This window comes from Phoenix dactylifera, unplaced genomic scaffold, assembly GCF_009389715.1.
Source record: "Phoenix dactylifera cultivar Barhee BC4 unplaced genomic scaffold, palm_55x_up_171113_PBpolish2nd_filt_p 000026F, whole genome shotgun sequence".
Taxonomy (NCBI): domain Eukaryota; kingdom Viridiplantae; phylum Streptophyta; class Magnoliopsida; order Arecales; family Arecaceae; genus Phoenix; species Phoenix dactylifera.
In genome coordinates, this window is record NW_024067667.1 from 983,188 (window position 1) to 996,320 (window position 13,133).

At 40.2% G+C, this 13,133-nt stretch overlaps 1 protein-coding gene across 1 annotated transcript; it reads left to right on the forward strand.

The window, feature by feature from the left end:
- The first annotated feature begins 3,076 nt into the window (after positions 1-3,076).
- LOC103721225 (AP2-like ethylene-responsive transcription factor SMOS1) lies at positions 3,077-11,986 on the forward strand. Its single transcript, XM_039115874.1, has 8 exons — positions 3,077-3,435; positions 4,149-4,231; positions 4,552-4,560; positions 4,670-4,758; positions 6,374-6,447; positions 6,529-6,579; positions 10,730-10,806; positions 10,914-11,986. Exons 1-8 carry the CDS (start codon positions 3,191-3,193, stop codon positions 11,525-11,527), a joined length of 1,242 nt encoding a protein of 413 aa, XP_038971802.1. The 5' UTR covers positions 3,077-3,190; the 3' UTR covers positions 11,528-11,986.
- The last annotated feature ends 1,147 nt before the right edge of the window (positions 11,987-13,133 follow it).

Below are 13,133 nucleotides of genomic sequence, written 5' to 3' on the forward strand. Positions count from 1 at the left end.
TTTCATGTTTGGATGGCCGATAAAGGCCAAGGTTCGCACTGTAATCAATAGTTCGATTTCCGCCACCGTGTAGTTGATGGTGGCAAAACCTGTGATCTAATGGCTGGTAATCTTATGTCCATAAGTGTTTCTTGCATTTGAACTGTTAGTCTAATTCCCTCTGCATTCTGCGGTCTGAATTTGGTTTTTATTTTTTTTACCTGTATGCTTTCTAGATACGCTTCAAAATGCTCGTATTAGCATGGTGTGCAATAAATTTTGGAGCTAACAAAGTTAAATCCTCTATTTTTCTTTTATGCTGAGATAATCATTCCTGGATCCGTCCCCGAAAGTGGGCTTAATGCACCTTGGATGCTTTGAAGGATCGCCCAAAACTTTGCAGTCATGAAGAAGGGGATATGTTTTTCCAATCATGCTATGCAACATAAGCTTGGAACACCATTTTCAGATCATACTAATATAAGAGTAGTTACTCTTTCGTGATTTATTTATTTATTTTATCATCAGATGGGGCATACTGCAGCCTCATTTCACAAAAAAAAACAATAGTATTTTTTATTTTGATTTTTTTTTGCATGAATAACTTTCTAAAAAATTAAATTTGCATTAATATCTTTCTAAAATTTATATTTATTTCCGTATTTTTATAAAATACTATTTTTTTCACAAATGTTACTAATATAAAAGTTTTCTAACACTGTTAATATAAATTATATTTATTTTAATTTAAAAATAAAATTAAAAAATATTTTATATTTTTAATATAAATATTTTTTTACATCTATTCATTAAGAATATTTTAATTATTTTAATTTAAAATTATTATTTTAAAAAAATAAAATAATAAAATAAAATATTATATATATATTAATTTTGAAAAAATATTTATGCAAAATTTGATATTTAATATGATATGGATGGGAAAAAAAAAACGCACGGGGCGAGATACCAACAAGAAATCTTTGGAGGAGTCTCATCAGAACAAACATTACATTAACCACCTGAGAGATGGGTGGTTCTATATACACCCCCCCTATTGCTCAGGACACCCCCCAAAAATTAAAAAAAAATTAAATACTCTCTACACCCCCCCATTTGCTAAGGACACCCCTAAAAAATTAAAAATTCCTAAATTACCCCCCACCCTCCCCACCCCCTCACCTAAATTGCTCTCTACACCCCCAAACCCCCCCCACCCCGCTCTTCCCCTCCAAAACACCCGCCGGCTTCTCCCTTCCGCCCAAAAAACCTCGCCTCAAGCACCTCGCCGGCGGCCAAACCCCCTCCGTCTCCCTTTAAACTGTTCCGCCCAAAGCACCTCGCCAACGCCCAAAACCCCCCTGTTCCCCCTTCTCCCTCTCGTCGCCGGCATTCTGTTCGGCTGCACAGAGCCGGACAGAACCCTTCTGTTCGGCTGCACAGTGCCGGACAGAAGCCTTCTGTTCGGCACTGTGCAGCCGAACAAAAGAGTTCGGTTGAGGGTTGCCGAACAGAAGGCTTCTGTTCGGCACTGTTCAGCCGAACAGAAGCCTTTTGTTCGGCGATCCAGTGCCGAACGGAGCACGAACCGTGAAAAAAAAAAAATTTCGAAACAAGGTGGAACACGTACCTTTGCGGCCGATTCTTCGTCCCAAATCACTAGTTGCTTGTCCATGCTTCGAATGGGGCTTAAATCTCCTTCAAAGATCGCCTAAACGATGTAAATGGATCGAGGGGTTTAAGGGTGGTTTGAGGGGTGGTTTTTTTTTTTTCTTTTCAAAACGAAACGGAGGAGGAGGAAGGGGGTGTACTGAGAAAATTTCAAGGGCAATATGGTAATTACACTAAAGGTTAGTTTGGGTATTTTATTTTTGGTTTTTGGGGGGTGTTCTTAGCAATAGGGTAGTTCTATATACACCCCCCCTATTGCTCAGGACACCCCCCAAAAACCAAAAAAAAAATACCCAAACTAACCTTTAGTGTAATTACCATATTACCCTTGAAATTTTCTCATACACCCCCCTTCCTCCTCCTCCGTTTCGTTTTGAAAAGAAAAAAAAAAAAACACCCCTCAAACCCCCCTTAAACCCCTCCTCCCCCGTTCCCCCTTCTCCCTCTCGTCGCCGGCATTCTCCCGATCTCCGACCACCTCGCCGGCTTCTCCCGGAACCACCTCGCCGGCTTCTTTCGAAATTTTTTTTTTTCACGGTTCGTGCTCCGTTCGGCACTGGATCGCCGAACAAAAGGCTTCTGTTCGGCTGAACAGTGCCGAACAGAAGCCTTCTGTTCGGCTGAACAGTGCCGAACAGAAGCCTTCTGTTCGGCAACCCTCAACCGAACAGATCTGTTCGGCTGCACAGTGCCGAACAGAAGGCTTCTGTCCGGCACTGTTCAGCCGAACAGAAGCCTTTTGTTCGGCGATCCAGTGCCGAACGGAGCACGAACCGTGAAAAAAAAAATTTCGGGAGAAGCCGGCGAGGTGGTTCCGGGAGAAGCCGGCGAGGTGGTCGGAGATCGGGAGAATGCCGGCGACGAGAGGGAGAAGGGGGAACGGGGGGGTTTTGGGCGTTGGCGAGGTGTTTTGGAGGGGAAGAGCGGGGTGGGGGGGGTTTGGGGGGTGTAGAGAGCAATTTAGGTGAGGGGGTGGGGAGGGTGGGGGGTAATTTAGGAATTTTTAATTTTTTAGGGGTGTCCTTAGCAAATGGGGGGGGTGTAGAGCGTATTTAATTTTTTTTTAATTTTTGGGGGTGTCCCGAGCAATAGGAGGGGTGTATATAGAACTACCCTTAGCAATAGGGGGGTGTATATAGAACCCCCCCCCCCCCCCCCCCCCCCCCCCCCCCGAGAGATGGATTTTGCTCCCATCCCATCAGGATGATGGATTGTGCTCCCATTTGAGTTGCATCATGAGATGACGTGCGAATATCTTAAAAAAAAAAAGAAAAGGCTGACGTTTCATCTGCAGGAAGAAAATTTTCGCATTGCAGAACTGCTTTAACGTGGGACGTGCCGGAAGTTTCCGATGCGTCCGCACGAGTCTGCTCCGTGGACCCCACCACCCCCTGTCCCTTTTCTCTCAAGTTTTCTAGCGGGCGGTCCGTCCGTTTGAAATCCCCCCTGCGAGTCGACTACCCCATCACCGCATTTGAAATGAAATCGAACTGAAAAAAGAATAAAAAGTTCCCCCCTTGGATCGGCGAACTCTATTCTCATGGCGACGGCTTCGTCGTCTTCGGCCGAGCCCGGGCTTCCGAAGGCGGAGGCCGCGGCTGGCGGAGGAGGAGGAGGAGGGGAGGGATCGTCGGAAGGGCGGCGGGGGGCGGCCAGCGACCAGCTGAGCTTCGGGGGAATGAAGAAGGTGAGGAAGGAGAGGGTTTGCACCGCCAAGGAGCGCATCAGCCGGATGCCGCCCTGCGCTGCTGGCAAACGGAGCTCCATCTACAGAGGAGTCACCCGGTAAAAACTAAACCTCTTAAAGTGAAACCCTCGTCTTCTTTGTTCTTTTCCACTCATTGCTCGCGAGTCGAATGAATCCATCCCTTTGATTCAAATGGAGATCCCGGTTCTATATCGTGTTTAATCGAATGCTTGGTAAAAGGAAATTAAAATGGTTGACCTGATCCTGTTAAATTTTTTCTTTGCTGATTTGATACTAGAACTGCACAACTTGGAAGGTGAGATAAGAATGATTATGAAACAGCACTTTCTCGCCTCCTAGCTGCTATAATGAATCAGATAATTCAAAAGAACCATTTCATGGATTTAGAAGTTGGTGAATTTTTATCATGCAGGGTACCGTGGATCACGCTACCACCTTCTTTTATCTATAGTTCTTGGATGTTTTGGTCCATTTCCTAAGCTTCCTTCTGTTATTTGATTTTGCATTATTCGATTCTCTTGCAACGTATTCTGTAGTTTTGTGGTGATTTATGGGGCTTTTCCATTTTTTACTTAATTTGCAATATGATATTGAAATTAACATAATTTGCAAGTTGATGTTGACATAAGTTGACCTCGTAAACTATTGATTTTGGAGGATTGAAACAGCTATTGGATAATTACCTGACTTTATGATGAGTCGCATCTGATCCTTGCAGCAGCATAGCTCCTTTCATTTGTACTACCTAGAGTTTAACTGCTTGCTGGATATTTTCTGTTTCATATAATAGACACAGGTGGACAGGCCGATACGAAGCTCACCTTTGGGATAAAAGTACCTGGAACCAAAACCAAAATAAGAAAGGGAAACAAGGTAATTCTGAAAAAAATTACATTTCTAGTGTGATATATTGCATGGAATACTTGCACTCAAATTGAAAATTATATGAACTACAGTGTTTATTTGTATACCATGTCCGTACGAAATTAAGGTTGTAACAATAAACATTACATTGATGGATCTCGTGCAGTTTTTCTAGTCAATTAGTCTTTGAGGAATGTGGACATATCCTGTAAATCAAATTATTACCTACAATGCAATACGGGATCTTCGTTTGTGTTTTCCTTAAAAGTTCTAACTTAACCTTTCTTATTTTGCATGGGAATTGGTTGGCACGCGAATTGTTTATTCAGTATACTTAGGTATGTCAAGAAACTTTTAGTAGTCAAATCCTTTATATGGTTGTTAACGATTAACTCCTTTGGAAATTTCTTTCAAAATTATTTATTTTATCATTCTGATGTACTATAGGTGCATATGATGATGAGGAGACTGCTGCTAGAGCTTATGATCTTGCTGCTCTGAAATATTGGGGTGCTGGGACACTCATTAACTTCCCTGTGAGATATATAAATCTGCATTTTGATCGTTAATTGTAGGTAGTTTTAGTTAGGGAATTCTTGAGTGGTTGTGGCCACTTGACATCATGAGTGAATGCAGAGTTATGCAGTACAATTTTTCTTTGTTGATAATAACAAGCATCTCTAGCGCTATAATTGAATAATTTGAGTATGTAGATCAAAGTTCAAAATATTGCGCATCTTGCCCATGCTGGTTAGGAACTGCCATACTGGCATAGCATGCAAAACACCTTATCAAGGAAGGCCGAACCGTCCGGCCGATCTGGTGGGATACCAAGTCGGTTCGCCTATTGAAGTCGGTTTCAACCCTGAACGGCCAGAAAAAATTTGAATCGGACCGAATTGGCCTAGAACCAGCCAAAACCATTCAGAACTGGTCAGACCCATTTGAACTCGGTGATTACCAAATGGTTCACACCAAGTCGCCCCGGTTCTGAACCGGGCCCCCTCCCCTTTCCTTTGTTTGCTGATTAAAAGAGAGGGCCTTCCCAACATCATTTCTAAGCTCTCTGGCTTTCCCCCCTTCCCACCTGGCGAAAATCACACTGATTCAGCATGATTGAAGAAAGATCTAAGCCTAAGTAAGGTATGTTTCCTCTCCCCTATCTCATTTTCTCATTTTTTTAGGGGGCTTGAAAAAATAGCTCGAAATTTCCAAAATAAGGGAAGATAATGCCAAATTTTTTAAAAAATTAGTATTATGTATTAGATAAATCAAATGTATTTTTTGACATAAAAAAAATATCTTCATCGTAACGAAATTATCTTTATCATAACGAAAATCTTAAGCGGCTAAGCGACTAGCTTTTTGGATCCTCTCCTAGACGGTCTCCTCGAGTGGCTGTGAGCGCAACTGGTCTACCTTCGCCCTCATCCATAGCAACCAGAGAAACCGTTTGACACATGAGCTCATCAACGACCTTGTATATATTCACTAAAATCTGAGAGAGAAGAAAAGAGAGAACGTTCGGGAAGAAGAAGGAAGAAGAGAAGGAAAAACACAGAAAAGAAAAAAAAAAAGAGAGCGCCCGCATGCGGGGCAGCCCGCCCGCATGGGGGGCGTGGGGAATCGCGCGCCCAGCTCGCGCCCACGCGCGATTCCACGTGTAGGGAACCGCGCCCGCGCATGGTTCTCCAAGCAGGGCTGTGAGCCCACACGAGGCAGCCCGCGTGGGCCATTTAATGCCACAGAGTGGCTTTAACGCGGACGCAGTCAGTTTTTTTTCCTTCCCCAGCCGAACTGGTACGGTACTGATTCGATTCGGTACTGTACCGGTACCAATGCCCACCGGAATGTCGGTACGGTCGGTACGGTGGACATGGCTTGAGATAGTGAAAGAACTCTGCATATAAACATATACACCATTCTACTTTTGAGTGGCAATCAGGTTTTAGATGCTTGGATGTCTGTGACAAAAAGTTACATGGTTTTGTATTTAACAGCTTATTATGGAAGTTCTAAAGGTTTTTGACATATGAACTTGACTTACAAGGCATAGTCATTGAAAAAACTGTCTCTAGGCTTCTTAATTTTGGTGATTGATTTTAGCATGCATCTGCTGATCACAGATTATCCTATAATTCACATATATAGGTTAGTGATTATGTGAGAGATCTTGAAGAAATGCAGACGGTTTCAAAGGAGGAGTATCTTGTGTCTCTTAGAAGGCATGCATCTATACTAGAAGCATGGGTATTCTTTTTCTTTTGTCATTGTTATCACTAACATAAAATGATCAATTCCTGCAGAAAAAGCAGTGCTTTCTCAAGAGGGTTTCCTAAATATCGTGGACTTTCCAGGTATGTAATGTTCATCTAGATTATACATGTTCCCTCAGTTTCTGCTTAGAAAAACCTAGAGTATACCTCTTGGCCTCTTCTTTGCAATTCAACGATTTGTCTGGTGGGCACTAGTCCATGCATATGGATCATATTAGGTTGACTTCTTATTTTCTATCGCTTAGGATGCTATTAGATGATCATAAGTTTTTTGTTATTAAGCAGCTGATGGTGGTGTCTCTGACATTTAGGAAGAAATAAAAGGAAGAAGAAACTAACAACTATTATTATACAATGCCGGTTGAGATCCTTTAGTGCAAGCAGAATTAGTTTAAAGACTACGCATTTCTCTGGGGCATCAATTTGCTGAAGACTATAAGGTTGATTTATGGCTATGAAACAAGAAGCTATATGCAAAAGAATTCCTAGCCTCGTGTTACACCCTATGTAGTTTGTGATGTGAAATATATTTAGCCACGAACTCATCTCAGATACATCTACAATACCATTCATGATTATCAGGTGTCAGGATCAAGGGACTCCATCATCTGGTGCTGGATTCTGAAGAGACTTCTCATGAAGTCTGTTTTTTAAATGCTGAACTGTGGCAGTAAAAGATGTGCTGCTTGCTCAGAAATTTTGAATTTGATTTCGTCTCTCAAAATTAAGGTCTTTGAGTGGCATGTATCTAAAGTTAGGATGTTTTCAAAGGACAATATCATGAAAATAGATATCCTACTCAATCTTACTTGTGTTGTGTGGGGTTCAAGATGGAACATGGAACCAACTTTTTCTCTGGTGTAGATTCATTCTATCACTTTGGTAAAAGCTTGTGGTTGTGTTTGACAAGAAGTTTCAGTGCAAAGTTCGAATGTCTTTTGGTCCATGTGGAGGAACACTAAATTACATTCCAAAAAGGAAGCATTCGGGACAATCCAACACAAACACTATGATTCCGATGTGTCTGATGGAGAGAAATACTACAATGTTTGATCATAATGTCCAATTGATTGAGGATGTTTGGAAGTTGACATGGTTTTTATTCTAATCCTGGGTCTTGATTCAAGAGGACAAGGTATTCCAGGCCCTGGATCAGAGATCTTTGGTGGACATGCTGCTACCATTGTCTTCATCTGTAACCTTGGCATCCCCGACTTAGCTTCTCATGTGGAACCTCTCTTCTGTCTGCCTTTTGATGTCCACCATCTTTTACATCGTAAGCTAAGGGGTTGCATGCTTTCAACTATACGTTGGCAATTTTAAAAAATGGAATGAGGACAAGGAAATAACAGCTTTGAGGAAATGATGGTTAACAACATGAACCATATGTTGCAGTCCTATGCTTACTCAGAAGACAGTAGCCTGTTTGTCTTCTCAAATTTGTATTAGGACCAATAAGAACTCCTAAATCAACTAGATGCTCTGAAGTATTGCAATGAAGTATCACTTGGAAAGGTTTACAATGAAGTATTACGTAGTATAAGATCCATCAATTGGCATTTGGCTGTATACTCAAGATCTACATTAAGGTTGCAAAGTGCAAAAATGCAGTGCCGTGCAAGCAGTCTAATTAGACAAACAACTAAACATTGGCAGAATGGGGTAATGACAGCATCTAGTCACATGCACAACTTTTCCATCAAGCTGAGACATGCTTAAATGAATGCCGCTAGCTCTGAGCTCAGGAATGATGGTAGAAGGAGGCTAACTATCAGCAGTTTCAGGAGGGCAATTTCCGTGATTCATGTTGTGCATAATTGGAGGTTAAGACAGCATTAGTAGTAATTAAGCAAGTAAGAAGAGTGCATTACTGGTTCCTTCTCCATAATGGTAGATGTGCACAGGGCCCATAATCTACCTTAAAGTATAGGGAAATTAATGTTAAGGACGAAAAATGGTCAACTTAACTGACGCTGAAGTGATTGTTCATTATTTAACTATTAGCTAACTCATGTCTTAACAAATAGTATTATTTACATTGAATATAAGAATAACACAAAAACTTGGTTTGACAAGATGAATTACATGCTGTAATAGAAAGAGAAGGGTTGTTGAATCAGTCCAATTGTGAGGGCACCTAGCTAATTTCTCAGATTATATATGGGAACTTATTTAAACCATAAAATCACATAAAGTATGTGATATATGTTCAGATAAGGGGTGTGTTCTAAGTGTGAGAGGAGCAATAAAGCTTGTTAATTACCTAGACAGCCATTTAATCTTGATTGGCACATCTAATAAACAGATTGTGTACATGATAATTTCACAAGTGCTTTATGGTATAAATAATAAAGCTAAATATTGAGGCATCAACTTGATACTTCAGAAAAAGACTCATAACAATTGCATATGTGAAAATCGTGACCCATATTGAAGACACTGATTGCTGAGGTGGCCTTGATGATTCTATTTGAGGTCCATCAAACAATATTTGGGTGAGTAATATGGAATGCATTTAAAAAAAAACCCTTCAAACATGGGGAAAAAAGATTTGCTTCAAGGTCCTTTTGTGTTCTCAGTTTAATCCTCGTTAACCAGTTTCCTAGCAGGAATCCAACAATTACATTCTTTTTATCAATATTTTTGGTCAATGTCTCTTTGGTTTAGGTTGTTCCTCTTAAATACCTACACTAGGAATTGTTATTTTTCCTACTACTATTTTAAAGGATGTGTGAGGAACAACTCATTGTAAGACAGTAACCGAGAGCCAATTAAGTGATTTTTGACAAGGGTAAGTTAAATCCGAATCTGAAAAAAATCAGGTGTATCTGTATCCAGGAGATTTTTGAACTGACTATCTGAATCCGTATCCGGATCCGATCGGACCAAAAAAATCATATCCGAATCCGATCCAAAAGGGATACGAAAACAGATACGGTCGGATATAATCTGACCCGCTTTCAGCCCTAGCAAAACATATGAATCTGATCACATTATCCAACTTATCTTCAGTTACTTGTTAATATAATAGTAATGTGGTTGTCTTGGCTTGTTCCCAAGTTTATTAGGACTATTACATCAAATTGCTTGAATCTCTGTTGGAGGGTTAGACTAATGGAGGGGAAGGTCTAAGTTGACATGGATGAAAGTTGTGTGAATATCTTCCAGCAATGCTACGGACAGCTTGTAAATGATGATTAGCAAATAGGATTGATAATGCTGACCAATAGATGGGAAAAGCCTCGATGGTTACAACTACATTATGCTCAAGGCATCAATATGTTGCAGTAGGAACTTGCAGTCTTGCATACTACTTCTGTATTGTTGTTTGGATGATGTAATTTACTTTCTAGATTTTATTATCATATACCAATTTATAACAGCATTTGGGTATATATATGTGTGTGTGCGCGCGCGCGCGCACGACCATATGAATTTGCACATCCATGGGGCACCACATATTAGTGATGTTGAAGAAATAAATCCTTAGTTCGACCATAAGCTGAGTAAATAATTTTCATGATTATCTTCTTGTCCATTGTGGCATATATACAACATAATTACATATATGGGTATATTTACAATTCTCCCATGGACTAACTCTGTAAGTTGTTTAGAGTGGCAAAAAAAAAAAAAAAAAGAGAGCGACCGGTGCACAAGGCTCCCTTCATTGTAGGGTTTATGGAGCGTTAGATGTATGCAGCCTTACCCCACGTACGAAAAGGACCTGTGACCTTCATGTTACAATAAAGCAATCTTACCATTGCGCCAAGGCTTACCCTTAGTGGCAAATGACAAATACACCCCCATATATTTAGATAGATTTGCGTGTGTGGGGGTACTTTTTGTCATTTGGCTATCGGTGCACTAAAAAGTGAGGCAACCATTGCTGCAGGAAAAAAAAGGGCATCGGCAACATGAGCCAAAGGGCAAAAATACCCCCATGCACATAAAAATATCATGCAGTACAGGGCTCACTTTGTCATTTCTGGTAGAAACAACCTACAAAATTGCTCCAGTGGGGGCATTGTAACTCTCTTACATGCATTTATATACATATGCATCTGTAAATTCACAATTAAAATTGCTGCTATTGATGTATTGCTTGTACTTCATAAAAGATGAGCTAATTTAGCAGCTTGTCCTTTGAATTGTTAGACCTCAATATTGCGTATTTTGTCTTGCAAATAATAGATTCTTCCCAGTCGTTTTACTTCTGTTTTGTTCTTAGACAACCTCAAAGTACCCGATGGGATGCAACCCTTGGACAGATGATAGGAAATGAATATTGCAACAGCTTAAATTGCAGTAAGTCCGTAAAAGATCTACCTTTGATTGAGATTGAACAGGCCTCTTAAAAATAAACTCCAATATTTCAATCTTGTGGATGGATAACTAGATTACTTCCTTGTAAGGTACAAGTAGGGATGTGGCTACAGATGGAAAATATGCTGGTAGCTTTGGCATGGAGAGAAAAGTTGATCTAACAAGTTATATCAGGTGGTGGATTCCCAAGAAAACACGTCAGTCAGAATCAACCTCCAATGCAGAAGGTGCTGCTGGAGAACTCAGAACTCTAGAATGCTCGGTACGACCCACTGAGCCATACCAGTTGCCTTCACTTGGGCTTCCTCGCAAAGGAAAGCCTCATGCACGGGGCGTGTCTGCATGCAGTATCTTATCACAGTCAGAAGCCTTTAAGAATTTTCTTGAGAAGTCATCAAAGACATCAGAAACAAAGGATGATGCTTCTTACAAGGACATGGAACATGGAAAGGCAGTTCCTCGCTTCTTTTCTGGTGGTGGTCTTGATAGATCTGGAGTCAGCTTAGGTTTGAGTGAATTGGCTGTCCAAAGAACTCCATACGCATTTGCTCCTCCTGTCTCTGCACCATCGAGGGCCACTTGGAACTCTGTTGATCCTGTTCCTGATCCTGTTTTTTGGACAAGTCTTGTTCCACCATCTGGACAATCTCTGACAACAATGGTTCAGACTCTGCCTGCAACTTCTTATCCTTCAAATACCTAGTGAAAGTTGACTATTTTCTCTTATCATATATATTGCTAAGTTTTTTATCCTTTTTTATTTACTTATGCATTTTAGGAAGAATGATATAAGTTCTTTATATTCATACAAATGCTTGGACTGAAGCATCAAGGAACTGTGGCAGACACTAGTCTTGCTTTTCCAGGTTTGGCATCAGCAGAGTGATGTTACCTTGTTGCAAGGATACACGCCAGCTGAGATGTGTAGATTAGCTGAAATGCATTTGTGGTGTATTAATGGTAGCAGGTATGATTTTGAGAGTGGCATTTACATCTCCAGTTTACATTCGCAAAGATTTTGACTTGTCCTTGAAGAAACTACAGTCAGCCTGTTTATAAAAGCTGAAAGTCTCAAGGAATTAAAATGTTGAGTAAATAGTCAGTTAAATTCTGACTGAACCTGAGTTGCGCTAGGAAGAGACTTGTTGATATTTTTGGTGAATTCAGTTGTTGGTTCTCAATGACTGATCTGATTTGTTGCTGCAAGTAATGTCCTTGATACTGTGTAACCTTGTCCTTCATTCAGTACCTCTCTCTTGTTCTGAAAGTTTGATGGATCCCTTTGATATACTCCTTTTAGTTGTAATCGCCAACAGATTTTGGAAGATGAGCTTGATTTTCACTGCCTGTTGTTCCGTCTCTGCGCATCAAGAGGTTAAAGCCTAATGGAGATGTTGCAGAAAAAGAAATATTATGTTATCATGTTTGTATAAGAAGGTATTTCTTTTTATCGCCTATGCTCAAATAATAGCAAATGATCCCAACCAATGCATAATGGATGTACATAAAATACAAATCGAAGCGTATAAAATAATTTCTTATAAATGGTATAGGGGTATAACAATCCGGCAAGGATGAAAATGGATTGCTTGGACAAGAAAAGAAAACAAAAGAAAAAAGTGGCTAGTTTGTTTGGCAAATATGAAGATAAAGCGGATTTTCCTTCAAACTTCCAATGATGCTTAGAGGGAGGTTTTCCCGTTCTACTTCACTAGCCAAATTATGCAAGATAAAGGGCTGATTCCAAGAAGAGTAATGGACCTGGACTGAACCCAAGGGTCAGATATGGGTCCAGAGTGGCCCCACAAAAATGTGCAGGTGGAAGTCTAGGTGTAGCAAAAGAACGGCTGCCCTACACTTCCTCCCCTAAATCATACAATGCTAAGCTACGCTGCAGCTTTCCTAATGGATTTTAAGAGAACAGAGAGAGAGAGAGAGAGAGAGAGAGAGAGAGAGAGAGATTTAGCTGGTAACATAAAAAAAATATATATGTTGTTACAATCCAAACCTAGAGTATAATAGATGTCGCTTGACTATATAAGCATACAAGACTACTGATCAAATTATAATAATCTCAGACAATAATAATAATTCTTCGATCCTTGAAATTAATATCACCAAAATTGAATCAAATTATTCTCATAAAAAGATATCCCAAAGTAACATGAGTCAAAATATTCTAGCTAATTATTATTATTCAAATCAAATAAAATATCCAATCTAAACTAAACTAAGTTAAAAGTCCAAATAATCATAAATAGCTTCAAAAGATCTTACACACTCTCCCAAGTCCTGCACAATCATGATTC